The following is a 19,941-nucleotide window of genomic DNA, read 5'->3' as shown; positions in this document are numbered from 1 at the left end:
AGTTCTTTTAACTGTTGTCTTTAACAAGTCCACACGTAACGCCTCAACTCATGCCTGTACAAGTAGAGTCTACAGGGCGTGTTCGGTCTTCAACTGTAAAGTCACTGTTGTGCTGCAAAAAACAGCTTTATCTTTCTTATCATCAGCATTGTTTCCTGCAGCAGCAGAAAATATCCACATATCTGTGTGTGTGTTATGTAACAATATTAATGTCTATCTACTCAATATTTCAAACCTAAAGTCTCCCTGATGTGTGACCCTGATACCAGGGGAATTCAAACATGACATCATTTATTTGAAGCATCCCACACAGTTCCCTGATACTGTCAGGTTGGGCTGAGATGAAAAGACATGAAACATTTGTGTACAGATTCTCAGACACTCTGTAATGTTAGCAGCTCATTATTTTGAAAACCATAGAGAAGCCAAGTGTCTGGGAACAGCTGCTGATGGATTGGATGTTGACAGAAGCCATATGGTAGTGTTTCTGTGGTGAATTTTAGAGCTTAAGGTCTTTATTTTCCTTTCTCTTTTGTGTCTTTTGAAGGGGTCGTCACCATGTTCTCAGGGTCCTACTGTATGTTCCCAGGGTGGTGAGGGCTGTCTTCACGGTTCAAATTTGCAAAAGAACAAAAGGACATGGATGTTTCGAATGCAGTTTGAATGGTAAAATCCAAATCTATGGAGACATCAGTGTCTAAAGTCAAGAAAACTGTCTGAGGCGTAGGTTTCAAGCAGTGTGGTATCAGTGGGCTTTAAGCCGTAGGTGGGTGATTTCAAGATAACTCACCCAGGAGACTTAAACTGAACATTTAACCCAGATGAATCTAGGGATTTAATATCTAAACAACTATTGGGCGAATTTTGTACAAACATTCATGGTCCACAGACGAATGTTTGTACACATATTAAGTGGAAATGAGGCGTAAAGGCTTTTGACGGATGCAAAATACACAAAAAACAAACCTGTTGCGAAAATTTTAACGATGGACAAAAGGTGATTGACACAGTGTGACAAGTCATATTTATTTTTAGACGTGGGACCATTTTGGACGAAAAAAGAGGGACTCGTGTGCGAAGGCCTTATGCCTCATCTCCACTAATGTACGGACACAAGGCATCCGGAAGTCCATTCATCCATCCTCTGGGAATCTCTGTGATATCCGACATGCCTGCAAAACTCCTCCCCTCTGTAATTTTGCAGTCCGGGTTGGCCTTGAGTACGTTAAAATAAATTGAACTTTTGTGGTGGATTTCAGAGAGACCGTATGACAGTGTGCTAGCTTAGCTAACAGGCTGTTTTCTTCAATTCAGTTGCCTGGTTGATTGCCAAGTGAGTTTGTTTGATTAAAAAGAACTTGTTTATCTGGTTTTAACACATTGTGAATGTAGGTAATGTTATTCTGTTAATACTAGTCCATACCCATTGGTAGCTTTGTCACCTTCTACCTATGCCAATCCTCAATGCCTATGTGCAGTTTCACATAGATTGACCACGTCAGTGAGTAGAAAAACGTGGGACAGACAGAATGACTGACTGCCAGAATGACACACTGACAGTCTCCGTGATTATGTACAGCATACCATACCATGACTTAGTCATACCAAAAATTAGAAAAAAAAACAAACAACATTGGTCCACAGGGGGAGCCACAGCGATCAGTCGCATTTTAGCCATGTTTAAGCATTCTTCTGTTGTTATAGCGCCACCCAGTTGCCAATTAGAGTTAAATTTCTCCAGTCACCTTGAGGCGTCCTGTTCTACATATCTACCAAGTTTAGTAAAAATCCATATGGCGGTTAGGCCTAGATAAGAAATGAGCTCTCTAGCGCCCCCATTTTGTTTGATGGGGTCAATAATGGAGGGTCCCCTCAGATTATGTGTGGTCATATGCCTACAAAGTTGCGTGGTGATGGGTGAAACCCTTGAGATGTTATACACCTTTATGTGATGAGCCACGCCCTCCACAATATTCATTGCCTTATAGAAGCTCAGTTTTAGTAAGTTTTCCAACTTTTGCCAAGAGAGAACTTTAGATATTGGTCCCTAGATTATGTTCACCCAGTTTCATGCAGATCGCTCAAACTTCCTAGGAAGAGATCGATTTGAAGTGTTTTTCAAAAAATTCAAAATGGTGGAAAATCTATATAAGTGGAAGTTATGGGTTCTTGAGGCAAATGTGTTCCTCATGAGGAGAGGCATCTCTGTGCAAAGTTTCATGTCTCTACGACATACGGGGCATGAGATATGCCCATTCAAAGTTTGCAATTTCAGTCGGTTGCTATAGCGCCCCCCTTTGGCCAATTGATGTAATATTGCTTCATTGGCATCCTCCCATGACCCTCTACCACTGTGCCAAATTTCACATGGATTGACCAAGTCAGTGAGGAGAAAAACGTGGAACAGACACACAGACAGAGTTTTCGTCATTATATAGTAAAATATGGTTAAAAATGATGTCAGACTATCATTATGACTTGTTCAGCTGCTCGTACGTCTTTTTAATTAGATATTTCACAAAACATGCCTCGTACCTGGCAGGCCAACATATTCATTTATTTGTTGCCATGCAGTATTGGTCCTGTTTTTGCCCTGATAATGTTCCTAGAGCATATTCCAAACTACTAGATGGTGAAAAACTGACAGAATTAGCCTCTCTGTCATGCTACAGGTAGTTTCTATCAGATTTCTATCCATCCATAAAGAAATGCACCTCCTTGCGTTGGACAGTAGAGGCATCATCCGTATATTTACGATGTACAGACACTGGTCATATATGTAAGTGGAAACGAGGCGTTAACCATTTTTTTGGTCGACTGAGCCTTTACAGTTTGAATATGGTCAGGGGTTTGATTTGTAAGCTACATATTATACTTATTACCAGATGATTTATTTTCTTTGTGAGATGTGAAAGAACAGTTTCTTGTTATCACCGTGATTTGTTTTCCTTTCCTTTCTAAGAGCCTCTCAGGAAGCCTTAAAATGAGCGTTAATTATTATTAGATGTACTCAAACAGCACTGTAGTTCAGACACAGAAGGAAATGTAACAATTAGGAGACAGCTGGGAATTGTTGGAGAGCCTTGTCATTTTATTTCTCATCCAAAATACCAAGTTATGATTGTTTCCCTTTGCTTGTTCATTTCAACCCTACCGTGTTCTTTTCATCTTTTATTTGGGTGATAGAGAGAAAAAAAAGACACGGACAACATGAGTACTAAAAATATACACATTTTACTGCAGCTATCAGGACATACCAGCTCACAGTACATTTTCTGTGGTATTGCGCTCGCGAAACATACAGTATACGCTTTTTGTTTTCTCTAAGGAGGGACGTGGGTTGAGATAGCAGCAAGGAGAGAGACAGGGGATAAAAAGGGAGTTCATCCTCACGTGAAGGTGCATTGTTGTTTTCATCATTACAGCATGTTGCACGCTCTCCTTGCATCCCTAGGTGTTTACAGTGACCTTTTGCAGTAAAAAATAACAATGCAAAATAAAAGCGGGAGGAAGTACAAAAGGTGGGAAGACAAGGTCAAAAGGTTGTGACGCTGAGAACAAAATATTTACATTTTTTTTAAGACAGCTAGAAGCAAATACATGCTAGTATTAACTAGTGTTTTGCTTGCGTCCATTGCCGTGGGTTTGGAGTGGTGGACGGAAAGAGGGGAGTCTGAATGAGGAGGGAGGAGAAGTCGGGAGAAGACTATCATAGATGGATGAGGGAACAGGGAATAAGGTATGTGGAGTCTTTTTCTCGTCATCCATTTCAAGTATATATATATAATATAAACAGTATCATATAATAACATAAAAAGAAGAGCATTATTATGCTTTCCATCCACTTAGTGGAGTGAAGCTTGAGGTAGGTAGACGAGAGGGCATTAGGGGGTTTGCTGGCAGCCTTATCATGGCGTGCCAAGCCAGGATGGAGAGAAGGCAGGGCGGAGAGGATTAGGCAGAGGAGAGGTACAGGCAGGCAAGGAAGGCAGGAGGCAGCAGGTTTAGATGATGCCGTATTTGGCCAAGTCGCTGAGTTCCATGTCGCCGAAGGCTTCCCATGGGCACACCACTGTGATGTCTGTGCCAAGACCCTCCATGCCGGGGATATCGTCACCAAAGCTGGAGGACACAAAACAAACAAGTGAGTGACCTGGTTTGGTTGTTTGGGTTTAACATGTCCAAATGTATAATTTTCTTTACCCCTTCTGGCCTGGCTTGGGGGCCTTGCTCTTGAATGTACGGGTCTGCCTCTGCTTGAACTTGGGTGGCCCCTTCTTGGGTGTGGTGGGGCCTGTTGCTCCACCGGGAGCCAGGGCACTTCCTGCAGGGGGGCTGGCGTTCATTGCTACTGAGGGTCTCTGGAAGACAAAAGGTGTTTTTGAGAATGCGTCACCACACTGCGATCACAGTTTCCTCTGACTTATCCTCTCCTGTCCTCTCTGTCTGCTGCCCTCTGCTAATCCTGTTTCCTTCCAGCTCTCAATGCCAATCAGAGGAGATTATGCAGATTAGTTTAAACAGACAGATTAGCTCTAATCCCACTCTGATCCACAGCGGGCTAATTGCCCTTCTTGAACAACAGGGATGCCATGTGCAATGGGACATCGGATTTTTCCATTAGCTTCAACTTAGACACCAGTTCAGCGGCTCATGTTTGGTACTTAAGATATCAAACTTTAAGATCACATTCACATCACTGCATCAAAACATAAGTCAAGACCTCTCGAAACGTCCCTGTCTGTCCCTCTTGTCCTCATCTCCCACCTGATCTCACACAGTATCCTGCCTCAGCTCAAGCTCTCACCCCCCTGCCTCTGACTCCTGACACTGGTAATCCTGTTAAAACAGTTTGACGAAAGTGGAAACCAACCTGCTCTGTCACTCTGTGTAAGTCAAAAAACATGCACCACCTGCATCAGCACATCTAGACTGCCTGTGGACAGAGTAACAGAGGCTCCCCTGAGCTGACTGTCATCCTGTTCTCATGTGTAGAGATCACCGAAGCTGCACCAGAGCTGCCCGACATGTTATCAGCCATCTGTTGTTGTGACTGTTGCCCCTGAAGTCAATCCGCTTTATGCTGGGTTCACACCTGTTCTCCCCTTCAGGTTTCTACTAATGCGTTTTAGGATTATCATCTGTGCTTCAACCCACAATTTGTGAATTTTTTTACCCACTTTTACCCATTTAAATTGCAACGTCGAACTATGTTGCTAGCACAGACTTAGTAGAACTAGTCAAACTTCTTGCATCCAAACTGTTTGCTATATCACTTACGTTTTAGCTAGCCATCGTTCTCATCAAAGTTCCCCTCATCTAAATTCCTGCCTTGTCTGCTAGTTCAGTGCTGACATGACTCATTTAATCTATAACCAGTCAACGAGTACTTACTATCGCCACGGAAACAGCATAAAAGCTTCTTTAATTAAGGTCAACTTCAAGTTAAGTCAGTGATGCTGTTGCATCAGTAGAGTTTGTTCTCACCTGTTGTCACAGATATCCCAAGAGGACACTGCCGTTCTCTGCTCTGACAGTAGTTCTTTCTTCTTCTTGCTTCTTCTTCTTTAGTTTGTGAGGTGCGTTGTCCGTGTTGTGCTTTTATATGTTCATCCCTAATCCCCTCGTCGTCCTCTTTCCAGTCACATGGGCACCGGAAAAGGTCAAACTTCTCCGCCAAAGCTAGCATCCTCCCCCCTCCTCCCCTCCCCGACTCTAATTGTCCTTGTTCCCATCACAACCCCACCCGCCGCTGTCCTCCCTACCTGCAGTGCAGCTTTACTGGGTAGACAGTGTCAAAGATCAATCTGGGAGGATTTGATTGAGCTTATCCCTCTAAACCTCAGCAGGCCTGCTTTGCCGTGAGGAGACGACTTGATGGTCGCGTTACAGGTCCATGTGAGATGCTGTTTACATGTGTGAGATGTTGTCAGTGAACAAGGAACTGTTGTCACATTATTTTTAGATACTGTGTTGTGATTTTGAATTTGAAAAACAGAAAGAATTGCAACATGGGTAGATTGTTCTCTCTGGGATAGGAGTTGCGTGTTTGGATTGGGATTTACAGGATATTTTAAGTAATTAATACTTCACTGTCTTAATCAGATTCGGGCGCTGAGCCAAGCTTCTCGACATCTCTAGATGTGAAAGTGTTGTTATTGTTTGACAGCCCAGTCAGCAGAAGAAAATGTTGGCACTGTACATTTCTACAAACCACAGATACGTTACATTTGTATGTTTCATACATAAATAAATTTTTCTGAAGTGACGTAGTATATGAGCTCACTTTGTCATTGGGAGGTGGAGGGGATGGTGGATGGCGTGACACCTTGGCAAGACAGCTGCAGACCACTGTTCAAGATCAGCAAACAACACATCCAATTGTTATTTAGTGATTCATCGCTGTGTTTCCAGCTGATGTTACGCCACCAAACGTGAGTGTTCTTTAGCAACCTGTGGCTGCATTTCTAGCTGCGTTTATGACACCAAACATGGGTGTTTTTATGGACTCGTGGCTTTGCTTCCAGCAGCATTTGTGCCACTCAACGTGAGTGTTTTTTAGCGCACCACGGCTGCGTTTGTGCCACCAAAAGTGGGTAGTTTTTATCAAAGCCTGGTTGCCTTTCCAGCTGTGTTTGTGCCATCAAGCATGAATGTTCTTTAGTGCCCCATGGCTGCGTTTCCAGCTGTGTTTGTGCAACCAAACATGGGTATTCTTAAGCGACTTGTAGCTGAATTTCCATTGGCGTTTGTTTCACCTAACATGTTTGTTTTTATTAGCAAACTGTGGCTGCCTTTCCTGCTGCATTTGTGCCATGAAACACGGGTGTTCTTTAGCGACTCGTGGCTGCATTTCTATCTGTGTTTTTACCATTTTGTCTTGGTGGTTTTTAGCAATTTTTGCAACCAAACATGGGTGCTGTTCAGCGACTTGTAGCTGAATTTCCAGCGGCATTTGCGCCGCCAAACATGGGTGATTTTTAGCAACCTGTGGCTGCTTTTCCAGCAGAATTTGGGCCACCAAACATGGGTGTTCTTTAGCAACCCATGGCTGTGCTTCCATCTGTGTTTGTGCCACAGAACATGGGTTGTTCTTTTTCAAACCGTGGCTGCCTCTCCAGCTGAATTCATGCCACCAAACGTGTGTGTTCTTTAGTGAACTGTGGCTGCATTTCTAGCAGCGTTTGTGCCACTGAGTGTAGGTGTATTTAGCAATTTGTGCCAGCAGACGTTGGTGTTCTTTAGTGACCTGTAGCTGAACTTCCAGTAGCATTTGCGCCACCAAACATGGGTATTTTTTAGCAACCTGTGGCTGCGTTTACAGCTAAATCTGCACCACCAAATGTGGGTGTTATTTAGTGACCTGTGGCTGCATTTTTAGTGGCTCTGGTGCCATGAAAGGAGAATGTTTTTTAGCAACCAGTCACTACATTTGCCACCAAAGTTGAGTGATTTAAGCCAAAACATGATCTTGTCGAAACCATAACCACATGTTTTTTTGCCTTAGCCTAACCACCTTAACCACAGTGCTGCTGAAACATAAAGAAATTTAGTATTCATTGTATAGTGTATGGATGAGTTTTGTTGAGCCAGAAGTTGTAAGTGACCTTCCTCTCCCTCCAGCAGCAACTACATGTTGGCAAACAATGCTGGACAATGTCAAACATCACATTTTCCTTTTCACTTTCAGCTTCAAGCACACCTCATTTTCTAAGTATTTCTGCCTAATTAGAGTTAATTACAGGCCTATTTGTGTCTGAGCCTAACAGCATGGGTTTGGCACCCTCGCTGAGAGAGCTGTGGCCAATGTGGGAGGGCCAGTGGTGCAGTGATTAAACTGATTAACACCAGTCACACAGCCAGAAGTCAAGAAGAAATCAAACAGAACTGGACCTGGAGTTTGGTCACATTCAGACTGAACAAATAACAGAGCCGGCTGTCTTTGGCTTCATGCCTTGTTCCTACCTTTATTTTACCAGGAATGTTCCCATTGAGATTTAAAATCTCTTTTTCAAGGGATTCCTGGCCAAGACCACAGAATAAAGAATTTCACATGAGAGATTCTTTGTTTAAAAAGTTACTTACTTCTTCCCTGATGAGGTGAATGAAAATACTTATAGATAAGAGAGTATTTTTAACTTCACTGACAGTATTTAAGGAGAGGTGAAATGAAAAAGCTTGAGGATTTAGGACAGTGTTTAATGCCTCTCAACTGATCAACAGGCCTGCCTGTTATTATTTTCATAATTCAGATGATTTCCTACAAGAGGAAAAAGGTCGATGAAAGTTCAAGATTCAACATCTGGTGTAAAATAATGATAGAAAGTTTTTACTAAACGACTTAGCGTGTGGAAAATGTTGATCTAAAGGGCGGATCCAGGATTAGCTTGTTTGGAATCAGGACAAGTGCTGAGAAAAAGCCATGACACAGCCGCAGAGTGCTGATGGGAAGTTATATAAGCAGACACTGTAGTCCAAATTCTTCAAACTATCCAAACAGGCATTTTTTGAAACTTGAGAGACATTTACTTTAATACCACCTCACACAGAGACACAGGGGAAACTCCACACAGAGGGTGGAATTTCTCTTTGCTTAACTTCCATTTTCTACCTTGAATTCAAATCTTATATATATTTTTAGATATATTTTTTAGTTCTTCAAGAACAAAAACAGAGATAAAGTCAAGATGGCAGGGTCAAATAAAGCTACAGACGTACAAAAAGTACTTGAGCTAAAAGACAAATAGATGGATCTACAGACACACTAGCAGCTCTGTGGGCCTTACATTGGCATGCTAACATGCTGTTGTTAAGCAGGTATAATGTACACGGTGTTTGTTCTGCATTAGCATGCTAACATTTGCTTACTGGCACCAAATTAATGTATTTACAAAATTTCATGGCAATCAAATAGACGACAATATTTCAAGGTCTGACCTGAATGCTGTGAAACTTCGAATCTTAGATCGTTGCCATGATAACCAACATCCAAATACCTACTTTAATGCTTCGGGATTTTATACCATACCATTTTATACCATATATATGGGTGGGGGGAAAACATTGATTCAGCATTGTGTTGCGATATTTTCATGTGGCAATATTGTCACACAGTGCTGGGTACAGATTTTTTTTATTATATCAATACTTAATATTACAAATAAGAAATTAAAACTTAAATTAAACTGAAAACTTCATGTTATTAGATAACACAGATGTTGACAAAGTTTTCCTTAGGGGACAAACTTTATAGTTGAAAAAAGTAATATATCACAATATATTTAATCGTAATACTCAGCATATCGGAACACATTTAAAATTGCAATAATATTGTATTGTGACTTTAGTATTATGATGATATCGTGCCGTGGATCCTCTGGTGATACCTTTCCTTAATATACATTACCCTAAAAATCCCCAAAATCCCATAAATTAAAAAAAAAAAAATCAACATGATTCATTATTATTAGTTATTCTCAAACAAGGTCATATAAACTTAGTGATTCTGTGACTCCGACTTTTTCTCATCTAACGTTAGTCATGAACGGTCCTGAAGCTGAGACAGGTTGACTACAAGTGACAGGCGAACAGATACACTAACAAGATGTTGGAAAACTGAAGTGTCTGGAATAGTTTCCAAATCTGTGAAGCTGACCCCCAAAATGTCAAGTGCAAGACAAGTAAAAAGAAACTGGCATATCCCAAATATAGAACTGTTAGTGATGGGATTTCTCGTTCACTTTGAAGAGCCGGTTCAAAGATGCGGTTCGTTCGTTCGTTTTTTGTTGTTGTTGTTGTTTTTTGCTGTGTGTGTGTGTGGAGGGCGGGTGTTAGTGGGTTCAACGACGAATCACATCGCTGATTTATCGCATCACTTGATCTGGATATTGTAACGTGGACCCAGAATAAACCCCGCACATATAAAGTTTGGTGTAGCCATAGCAACGCCCTTTATAAACAACAAGCCTGTCAATACAAGCAAGTGCTGGCGGATAGTGGGTTAGCTTCCTACCGCTCATTTCTAACTGAGGGGGGTCATCAACACAACGTGAATTAGGAACTGGCTCATTCACTCTGAAGAGCCGGTTCACTTGTTCACTTCAAAGAGCTGGTTCAAAGACTCGGCTCGTTCGCGAATGTCACATCACTAACTGACATCTTCAGCCCAGTTCAGACCAAAGATTTGGCTTTAGAACATTGCAGAGAAAAGTTGCAGCGGTGTGAACTGGCAGTCTGAGCTACCGCGGCTACCTGCTGTTTCATCACGACTACAAATGCGGCTGCAGCCAGCATCTCACTATCACTATCCTCATTCATATTTCAAGAAACAGCTGCAAATCTGAGCAGAAGTACAGAAAGTTGTTGCATAGAAATGATACACCATCTCATCTTGTTGCATTGGTGTGAACCGGCAGGTTTTTAGAATGATGCACAACCGCACGTTGAGAGCAGCTGCCTGTTTCAACTCGTCTCATCGCGAATCTTTGGGCTGAACAAGGCTTCATCCGTCTTGTGAATCATTCTTTTTCTAGCTATTATGGCTAATGTGCGACCTGCATGCTAACAAGGCGGCTAACTGGGGCGTTATTTTGCACACTGATTATCGAAGATGTCCAATTTTTGCTAAAATCCTGCATTAATTTCACAAAAAATTGGAGTCGATCATATGCTTCACATTGATGAGCTGTGGTTTTGAGGGCAACGTGGGCGCCTGGCCCTAAAGGAGGACGGGACAATGGCTAAGCCTCTTTAACAGTATGTAGGCTGCAGATAGGAAGGAGCTGGCCTCGTTAAGGACACCGACTGTTCTGCACAATGTAATGTAAACTCTGGATTATCAGTCTATGAACCACACAGTGAGCACCAGGCCTGTTTCACCGATGTAATCACACCACAAATGTACTGCACAGTGTGCTGAACATGTTTCTGGACACGTTCTAGATTTGCTGCTGTAAGTGCAGTTAACTCACCTAAGCTTGTTTATCTGTGTTAATGAGCGATAACAATGAACTGGATCGAACTGTACAGGAACCCCATGCTGTGTTGACATCTCTGATTGTAGGTCAATATGTCAATCTTGGAGCCCACCCTTCTTATGTCTGCGGAGAACACGCTAATACTGAGTCGACTAATTAGATTAACGAAAGGACTCGGTCTGGAAAACTAGCATTAGGGCAGCAATATGATGCAAAGGGCACTGCATGTGCGTGTGTGTGTGTGACGTGTCGAGCTCCACAGGCAGCACTTTACAGCATGTCAAACTTATATAAACATCAACTGACAAATCTGTTCTTTCATGAAGCTCATGAATTCCCGGTGTGTGTGTGTGTGTGTGTGTGTGTGTGTTCGTTCAGAGGAAACCAGGCTCCTTTTACGTCCCGGGCCGTATACAGTGCAGGCATACAGTACATACGATCTGTGTGATGTGTGGGGGTTTGCTTCCCACGCCACAGAAAGCTCAAAGAGACCATGAGTTACTATCCTCGGCACATAAGTGCACCTTTTTTTAATCAGAAAGGGTCCAGACAGGCCTGAACCACAGTCTCTAGTGTCACATGGACTCAGATGATGAACTCAAGCTTTGTTTCTGAAACTTATTTATGTGTTTGAACGCCGAGCTGTCGCCCCAAAAATAAGAAAACGTGACCGTTAGCACAAAATGTTTGACGTGTATTTTTTAACATAGAATTTAAGTTGTAGGTAGGAGCCAGCAAACACATCCACTCAGCTTCCAGTCGACCCTTTACTGTGCTTCTCTGCAGTCGCCAAGGTTGAAATATAAACTGTACTGTCAGCAGCTTTTTAGGGTTAAATAATGACCTATCTACTTATCTGTGTTACTGTAGGATAGAGGACATAGTCTGTATAAAGATAACTAAATTATGGGTGTGATACGATCCAAACACTTCTGCAAAAATACAACTTATGGTTATGGCGCAGGAAAGGTAGATTGTGCTGGATTCAGGAGGTTTTAATGGACGTTTGATACTTTTCCAAACTTTTTTTTCTAAGGACAGAAACTACCAAGCTTTGACAGCCACCTTTCAAGTGTGAGAAGTGAGTGTTAAAATATCCGTTTAAATTTGTCTATAATGTAGCACCCAGGCTAATAATAGTCGTGTGCATAAACCATGTCATAACATGTCTGCCTCATATGAAAAGGGGCAAAGAGCTCAGACTGTCTGCTCTGCTGCTGGTGTATGTGGGGTCATATGGTGGTGGGCCAGTATTAGTGTTGACAGTTGTAGAGCACGTTCAGAGAGCGATGTACTGCAGATCACATACGGCCTGCTTTAAACACGGAACACTTAATCCAATTTGAACACTTGTGACGGGGCACTGGCAGCAATATTGACCTCGTTATTATGTCAACTGCACACACATACACCAAGGCAGTGCTTCCCAACCCTTTGTTCAAATATAAAATGTCTGACTGTAAACCAAGGCTGCTGAGCTCCACCACCATCAAAGGTGTATTCACAAATTGTCATAGTACAGTACTTAGAAGTATTTAAAAGAAAAATATGCTTTGTATGCTAAAGATATTGAAAGCGGTGTTGGAATGAAAGTTTTGCATGAATTATTGCCATGACTGTGATCTGATTTGTTGCTAGCTGGATTTCCAAGTGTTGCACTCTCCTTGGCGATAGTTTGGCATCAGTAAACTCCAGACTTTAGCCCCTTTTACACCAACATTTCCAGGAACTTTTATTACCAGGAATTTATTTACCTGGGTAAAAGAATTCCTGGTAATCTGTGTGGTTTGCGTTTCCATTGCACCTCAAAGTTCCGGAATATGTATTCAAATTAGCGTGACGACGTAGATGATTCGGCGTGTGCCCTGTATTTGGCTCCGCCTGCTTGGCTGGTTACATGCTGGTGTAAAGAGTTGGGGCTGTTTGTCTCAGCCAGCAGCTCAGTTTTAAAGTATTTTAAGTTAAGTGTCAAACATAGTCTCTATATACAGACTGTACATTCAGTGAATGTAGAGTCTGTAGGCAAACCCCGGAGATCTTGCCTCTGGAAGAAGAGCGGAAGAGCCCTGGTTTCCGGTGCTAGGCTGTTTGTAGTCCGCGTGATATTGACCAATCACGTTTGAGCCAGCTGCAGTTGTTGCCAGGTTAAACAGTCTGTACGGTGAACTAATGAGTCCAATCCATCGCAATGGTTCAGCATATTTACTTATATATAAACGGAAGTTGGAAACGGAAATTCGCCTCCTCCGCCCAAATCAAACCGGAATGCCAAAAAATCTGGGGTCTGTCCCCAGAGGCTGTATCGCCGTCTGCCGGAAGTCAGACGTCGAGTACAGCCGATGGGTTCCGAGAATGGTGTCAAATGAAGTTAGTCTACGTACAGACAGCTGTCATTTGAGCTTATTAGTAACAATTCGCTATCAGCTGAACTAGCGTGCTGTCCTTGTGTCGTTAGTGTCTGTGGGTGAGAGACTGTGGGCGGAGCATATTGAATATCACTGTCTGCATGTTGACATGTTCATGCTGCTGAACACATGTATTGATTAAGTACTGGCTTCTCACTACGGTTTAATTGCACTTACAGTAACGAGTGTAGCTGCCGTCAACTCAAGTCATTTTTGAATTATCTTCACTTTGTTTCCACTGCGGCTGCTCGCTGGTTACCGTGTCGCATCTGTGTGTGTGTGTGTGTGTGTATGTGTGTGTATGTAGCACCAGCACAAAAGAACCGATACCGTTAGCGCTTCTCAATACTATAGTCTTTGATAATTTATCCCCGGGGCTAATTTAGTACCAGGTTTTGGTACCCATCCTTAATCAAAACACAAACGAAGTGAAGCTTGTAGAAATGAAATAAAGTTTGCAGACACACTGACACGGACGTGCGGAACGCTGCGTGTGTGTTCCACTGATCAGCGTTCTTCAGCACACAGCCCCGCCCCTCAAGAATTCCGGGTAATCTGAAAAGTCCTACCCCACTACTAGGTACTTTTTCAGGGAAAGTTTGGGGTTGAGGGAAAGTTTTTTTACCCAGGTAATTTAGGTGGAAACGTGCAGAGGTTTTTCAAAATCCCGGGTAAATGATAAAAGTTCCTGCGGTGGCAAATGGGCTTTTGTGGAATTCATAAAACTTCAATTAGTAGCCGGGGCTATTATTTGCTTGAATGACTGAAATCAACAAGCCTATATTTGGGTCAGGCATTTAACTCCCTTTAGACGAAAGAGAAATACAAAATACAATTAAATCATTTATTTGTTTGAAATTAGGCTGTAGATAATATATCAGTTATGAGTCATTCATTTGATCTAGCGCCGACAGATATCACACCAGAGAGCGTTACGGCATAAGGATCACAGCACCCGGCACACCGACACGACCCCACTTTATCCTGTTAAAACAATCCTCACAACTTGGATTAATTCCTATGAAAAACTCTTTTGATTCTTTTAATCTGAGGATCCTTATGGACTAAAGGAATGTGAATAACTTACAGGGTAATTGAGGAATGGACACATCTGAAGAGCTTGTATAAAAGAAATGAACCAGACCAGGCCTCTAATTGAGACAGGCCTTTATTTGTCAAAGTGTGTAGCTACACCAGGCCAGTAAAAGGGACTGGCCGTTTAAGTGGGAAACGGCTTTTAATTTAAGTTTATACAGAACTGAACAACAGAAAAACTGTATGAAATGTCATTCAGTTGAAATGTCAGTGTTTAGGTTGTGTTGGTCATACAATTGAGAGAGGCTTAACTGTTCATTTTGTAAAAAAAAAAAAAAAAAAAAAATCCCACACAATGTCTAACTTATAAAAATAATGATTTTAATGCTGCAACGTTTCAGTAACTAGACCGTCATCTGGCAAACCTGTTTTCTAGCTAAGGCTAATGTGCTACTCCTCTCCTTCTCTGTGCTCTTGGCACCAGGCTTGTGCAGCACCAAACCACATTTCAGATTTATTCAAATCAGTTATCAGAGCCATGGCATGGGGGATCTAAACATTATTTTGAGTTGAGTTTTGTTTTTAAGACATGTGACAGTGGGAAAGCAATTCTGTCTCCGCTCGCACTGGGCAGTAGGCGAACCAGAATCAGCCAGAGAGTTGGAGGGAGACGGTGTGACTTTACACCAGACGTATTGTTAAGCTTAATGATGGGTTATTGGGTAACGCTTTACTTGAAGGTATCTACATAAGGGCATTCTCAGAACCCATCGGCTGTATTTGGCATCTGACTTCCGGCAGACAGCGATATAGCCTCTGGGGGCAGACCCCCGATTTTTTGGCATTCCGGTTTGATTTGGGTGGAGGAGGCGAATTTCTGTTTCCGACTTCCGTTTATATATAAGTAAATATGCTGAACTGTTGCGATGGATTCAGAGTTTGCAGTGACGCCAATTATGTTCCGCCTCGTTAGTTCACCGCATGGACCGTTTAACCTGGCAACAACTGCAGCCGGCTCAAACGTGATTGGTCAATATCACGCGGACTACAAACAGCCTACAACCAGAAACCAGGGCTCTTCCGCTCTTCTTCCGGAGGCAAGATGTCTGGGGTTTGCCTACAGACTCTACATTCACTGAATGTAGAGTCTAGAGACTAACATCAGGGTGACATGACACTGTCATGAACTTGTCATAAACATATGTACATGCCATAAATGTTTATGACTGCTGTCATTAAGTGTCATTCGTTTTTGACATTGTTTGGGTTGTCTTGATTATGACAAGTTGACATTAAATTTGTTTGGGATGTCCTTATGACAACTTGACATTAAAATAAAGACATCTTCTGGTAATGTCATCTTGGTTAATGTCAAGTTGTCATTATGAGAACATCCCAAACAAATTTAATGTCAACTTGTCATGACAAAGACAACTTCTGGTAAAGTCACGTTAATTAATGTCACAACAGTAACAATACCAAGGCTGAGGGCAAACACTATGGATACCTGGCTGTCCATGAAGACAGGTCACAGGGAGACGTTGATGCTGCTCTGCAGGGCGTTTGATTTAAGTGTGTTAACTGTGGTGACTGTGACGAGGGATGTTGATGAAGGAGGGCAGGGGCTCTTGTGGTCCAGCAGTATCTTAAATGCGTTTGTTAGGCATTACACCACGCTTTTAATGGAGAACTGATGTCATGGGCCAAATTTGAAAATCAAAGTATTAAATCAGAAAAAATAAATAAATAAAATGTGACACTTAAGGGGCAGGTGCTTGAGCAACACTGGGGTCTATCTGTGCACGTGTATGCTTTAAGCTAACAATTCCAAGTGTTAAAATGTATTTGTAGCTATAACATTTTAACCATTTGACTATCATATTTTTAGCTGTTAGAACTTCTCTGCTGGCTTTCTAATTTACACACAGTCTCAAATTAGTTGAGCTACTTATATAATCTTCCCACATACCCCTTGGCAACAGCAGAAGTACCCTCTGGAGTACAAGTACCCCTGGGTGGGAATCACTGAGCTCAATGACACACTTTGAAAGCAAATCAGACAAAGTGCAGAGTTACATATGGTCACATCACATCTATGCACAGTCACATGTCACAGATGCATACTCTTTGCTTACTCCAGCGAGTTCAAAAAACTACGACAGGGCTTTTAGCCACAGCTATGAGATGGGAGCGTGTCTCCTCTGACTGGCTCTGGTTATCTGTGTGAACATTCGACTCACGATATGCTGATCTTCTGAACTGAAACTGAAGCTCATCAAGTTTTGTTTTGTCAGAGATCTTTTAAATTATTCTGTATTTGTTTTGATGCATCGCTCTGTTTCCATGTCTCTTACTCTATTTGATCTGCCTGATCTGTGATGTGTTTTGTTTAATCTGTTACGGCCTTGATCTTCTATTTATTCTATTTTATATTTTATGTACTGTGTACCTTGTTATTTCCTAATCTTAGTCGTCTGCCACCTCTTTACATCTCTTGATTAAGACGCACTTTGTAACAGCTTTCAGACGTGCTACATAAATATATTATTCATAAAGAGATCACAGCTGTTTTTGTTTTTGCATTAATATTGGATATTTAATTTTTAACAACCCTGCTTTGTATTTCACACAAGTCATTTTAATTCCAGTTCAGTCAGTATTCACGGGCCGCTTCTCTTCCTCTTTTGATTGAAATTCCACGGCATGGCTTACAGAAATTCACTTCAAATGCAACTAATGACTTTACTCATTCATGCAAACACATTATGCATTTCCATTTCCTATCTGCTTTGCTTCTTTAAGCTTTGAAGTGCAAAATCCCCTCAGTTTTAGCCTAAATCTTTTACTTTCATGGCAACTGGCAAATTTCTTTTATATATGGATTTGCCTGTAGTAATCATATTCATTTTCTATTTGGTTAATAGGATTTCTTTATAAACTTTATATTTCCTGTTAAAAGCATCTCAGTTTCTCAGTATTTCCGTGTTGAATAAGCATTAAAGGAACATGATGGTGTTCCTTGCAAGTCATCATGTCATATTTTGACTTGTTAGCATGCTGGCTGCTTCACTTTACCTTGCAAAATCAACACATTTGCTTTTGCAGTGATAAATGGACGATCTGTGCTTTTCATTGTTGCTGCGAGGGTCTATTTTTGTTTTTGGTGTCTTTCCAGGGATGCTGGGAATGTTGCTTTGTGTGTCATTGTTATGTAAGACTTTAAGAAGCCAGCGTGCTTAACTAATTGGACACAGGGAAGAATTCTCTGAAGGGCAGATTGACCTGAATCTCATTCCATAGGCTTACGTCGTTTGTCGTCGCGAGGCATCTCTGAAAACATTCTCATGTTCCTCCTTTGCAGAGTGAAGATTGTACTTTTGTTTCTTCCTTTATCTTGTTTCTCTCAGGTGAAAATCGCATAGAAGGCATTTTAAAAGTTGTCGAAGTGAAAATTGTGTGTGCGCTGTGTTTTTGTATCACATTAAGACACAAACGTCTCATCCATCAGCAGACTGAATTTGCCTTTAAGAATTTGCTGCAGTCTTATCCTCCTGGGGAGGAAAAAAAAATCAATCTTACCTGGTGCACTTTTGTTCGTACAGCAACAGTGTTCCTCTCTGGCTGGCACTTGGCCAAACTATCCCCTTTTCTTCTGAAATTCCTCAGCGAGTCTCTAAAAATTGGGATTACGCTGCAGAAATGCATAACTTCTCACAGAAGAGTCACAGCGAGGGCCTCTCTGCCATAAAATCCTGTTATTTTTCGCCTCGCAGACCGAGGCGAGCTGTGAGCTACATGTGCGGCAGAAAGTATGTGGGTGTGCAATTATTAATATGCCATATTTCATCTGAAGCAGGAATGAAAACATTGTGCAAAAGGAAAGGAAGGGAACGAGGCAGCGGACAGCTTTGCTATCCTGCAGCCATTACAGCAAAGTGAGAATATAAAACAGGAGAATAAACATTGAGATTCAAGTTGCACAATATATGCTGAACACTATTTGTCGGACCCCGACCTTGGCTTTGATGTTGCAGTGTATGAATCAAAAAGCAAGGACGAAATGATAGTTTCTTCATAGAAAAACTTGTACAACGTTGTATCAAAACCCACCCTCATAATGACTGTTTGCAAAAAGATGTAAAGATCTCTTGTGTGCGTGGGCTGAACTGATGTGACGTCTCTGACACAAAGGATGATTGGTTTCAATCTCTTGAAAGGAAAGAATATTATTGTCTGAAATTGAACACAGAGAATCACACAAACTTCAAGAAGTAAAGAGACACGGGGGGTACAGCAGAGAAAACGCGTGCAGATGTGACCTTGGCTTTGATGTAAGAGACATCAGAGATGGTAGAGAGGAGAAACAGCAGTTTTTTGATCTTGCATTTGAAAATATTTATGAATGAGTGTTTTTATAAATCAGAGCCACATTCCAGATTACATGCATGGCTGTGTTGTACTGAGAACTGGGAAGTTCTGAAAATTCTACGGCTGCTCCTGAACAAAAATATTCCTAGTCCACCAATAGTCAGTTAGGGCAGTTGGATGTGATGTGCCAGGAAACCTCTAATGGGAGGAGACCAGGACGCATCCTGATCAGATGCCAGCACCTCAACTGGATCCTTTGGACATGAAGTGGCAGTGGCTCTACTCTGAGCTTCCTTGGGATGTCTGAGCTCCTGACCCCACCCCTGCAACACTGCAGACGCCACACTGATTGGCCTGTCCTTCTCACACTCGTGAACAAGACCCCCGAGAAACGGAACTCCTTTGCTTGGGGCAGTAACTCTCTCCCACTCCAGAGGAAGAGGTGCACCGTTTTCCAGCAGAGAACCATGACAAGACCAGACAGACAAAGACCAACAGAACTGCATCATCTGCAAAAAGCAGAGATGCAATTCTGAGGTCACCAAACCGGACCCCGTCCTCCCCTTCGGCTGCACCTCAAGACCCTATCCATGAATATCACAAACAGGATCAGTGACAAGGGACAACCCTGGCGGAGGCTAACAGCCACCGAGAACATGTTTGACTTTAAGCCGAGTAGGTGGATGCAGCTCTCACTTTGGTCATACAGGGATTGGATGACTCAGAGCAACGACCCCGGTAGCCCCTATTCCTGCAGTGACCCCCATAAGACCCCCTGAGGGATGCTGTTGTAAGCCCTCTCCAAGTCCATAAAACACATGTAGACTGGATGGGCAAACTCCCATGACCCTTCCAGCAGCCTCGCAAGGTTAAAGAGCTGGTCCACTTTTCCAGGACGGAATCCGCATTGCTCCTCCTGAATCTGAGGTTCGACAATCAGTCAGAGTCTCCTTTCCAGCACCCTGGAGTAGACGTTTCCCAGGAGGCTGAACGGTGTGATACCCCAATAGTTGGAGCACACCCTCCAGTCCCATGCCACTCCGCAGGCACAGTACCCGACCTCCATGCAACACTAAAAAAGGCATGTCAGCCAAGAAAGCCCATTAATGTCCAGAACCTTCAGCATCTCAGGACGAATCTCGTCAACTCTTACCTCC

The 19,941-nt window shown here is 42.3% G+C and overlaps 1 protein-coding gene across 2 annotated transcripts; it reads right to left on the bottom strand.

Moving 5' to 3' along the window:
- Positions 1–3,215: 3,215 nt before the first annotated feature.
- LOC125879929 (retinal cone rhodopsin-sensitive cGMP 3',5'-cyclic phosphodiesterase subunit gamma-like) lies at positions 3,216–18,187 on the bottom strand. Of its 2 annotated transcripts, none has more exons than XM_049562099.1 (3): positions 17,996–18,187; positions 4,204–4,361; positions 3,216–4,122 (listed from the first exon to the last, which is right to left on the bottom strand). In XM_049562099.1, the coding sequence occupies exons 1-3, from the start codon at positions 18,119–18,121 to the stop codon at positions 4,005–4,007; spliced, it is 402 nt and encodes a 133-aa protein (XP_049418056.1). In that variant the 5' UTR covers positions 18,122–18,187; the 3' UTR covers positions 3,216–4,004. The 2 variants fall into 2 exon arrangements, with proteins under 2 accessions (XP_049418056.1, XP_049418057.1); XM_049562100.1 differs by lacking the exon at positions 17,996–18,187 and adding an exon at positions 5,488–5,704.
- Positions 18,188–19,941: the final 1,754 nt, after the last annotated feature.

Source organism: Epinephelus fuscoguttatus, linkage group LG19 (genome assembly GCF_011397635.1).
Source record: "Epinephelus fuscoguttatus linkage group LG19, E.fuscoguttatus.final_Chr_v1".
NCBI classification, from domain to species: domain Eukaryota; kingdom Metazoa; phylum Chordata; class Actinopteri; order Perciformes; family Serranidae; genus Epinephelus; species Epinephelus fuscoguttatus.
The sequence above is the reverse complement of the archived record's forward strand: the minus strand, read 5'-3'. Positions and strand labels throughout refer to the sequence as shown.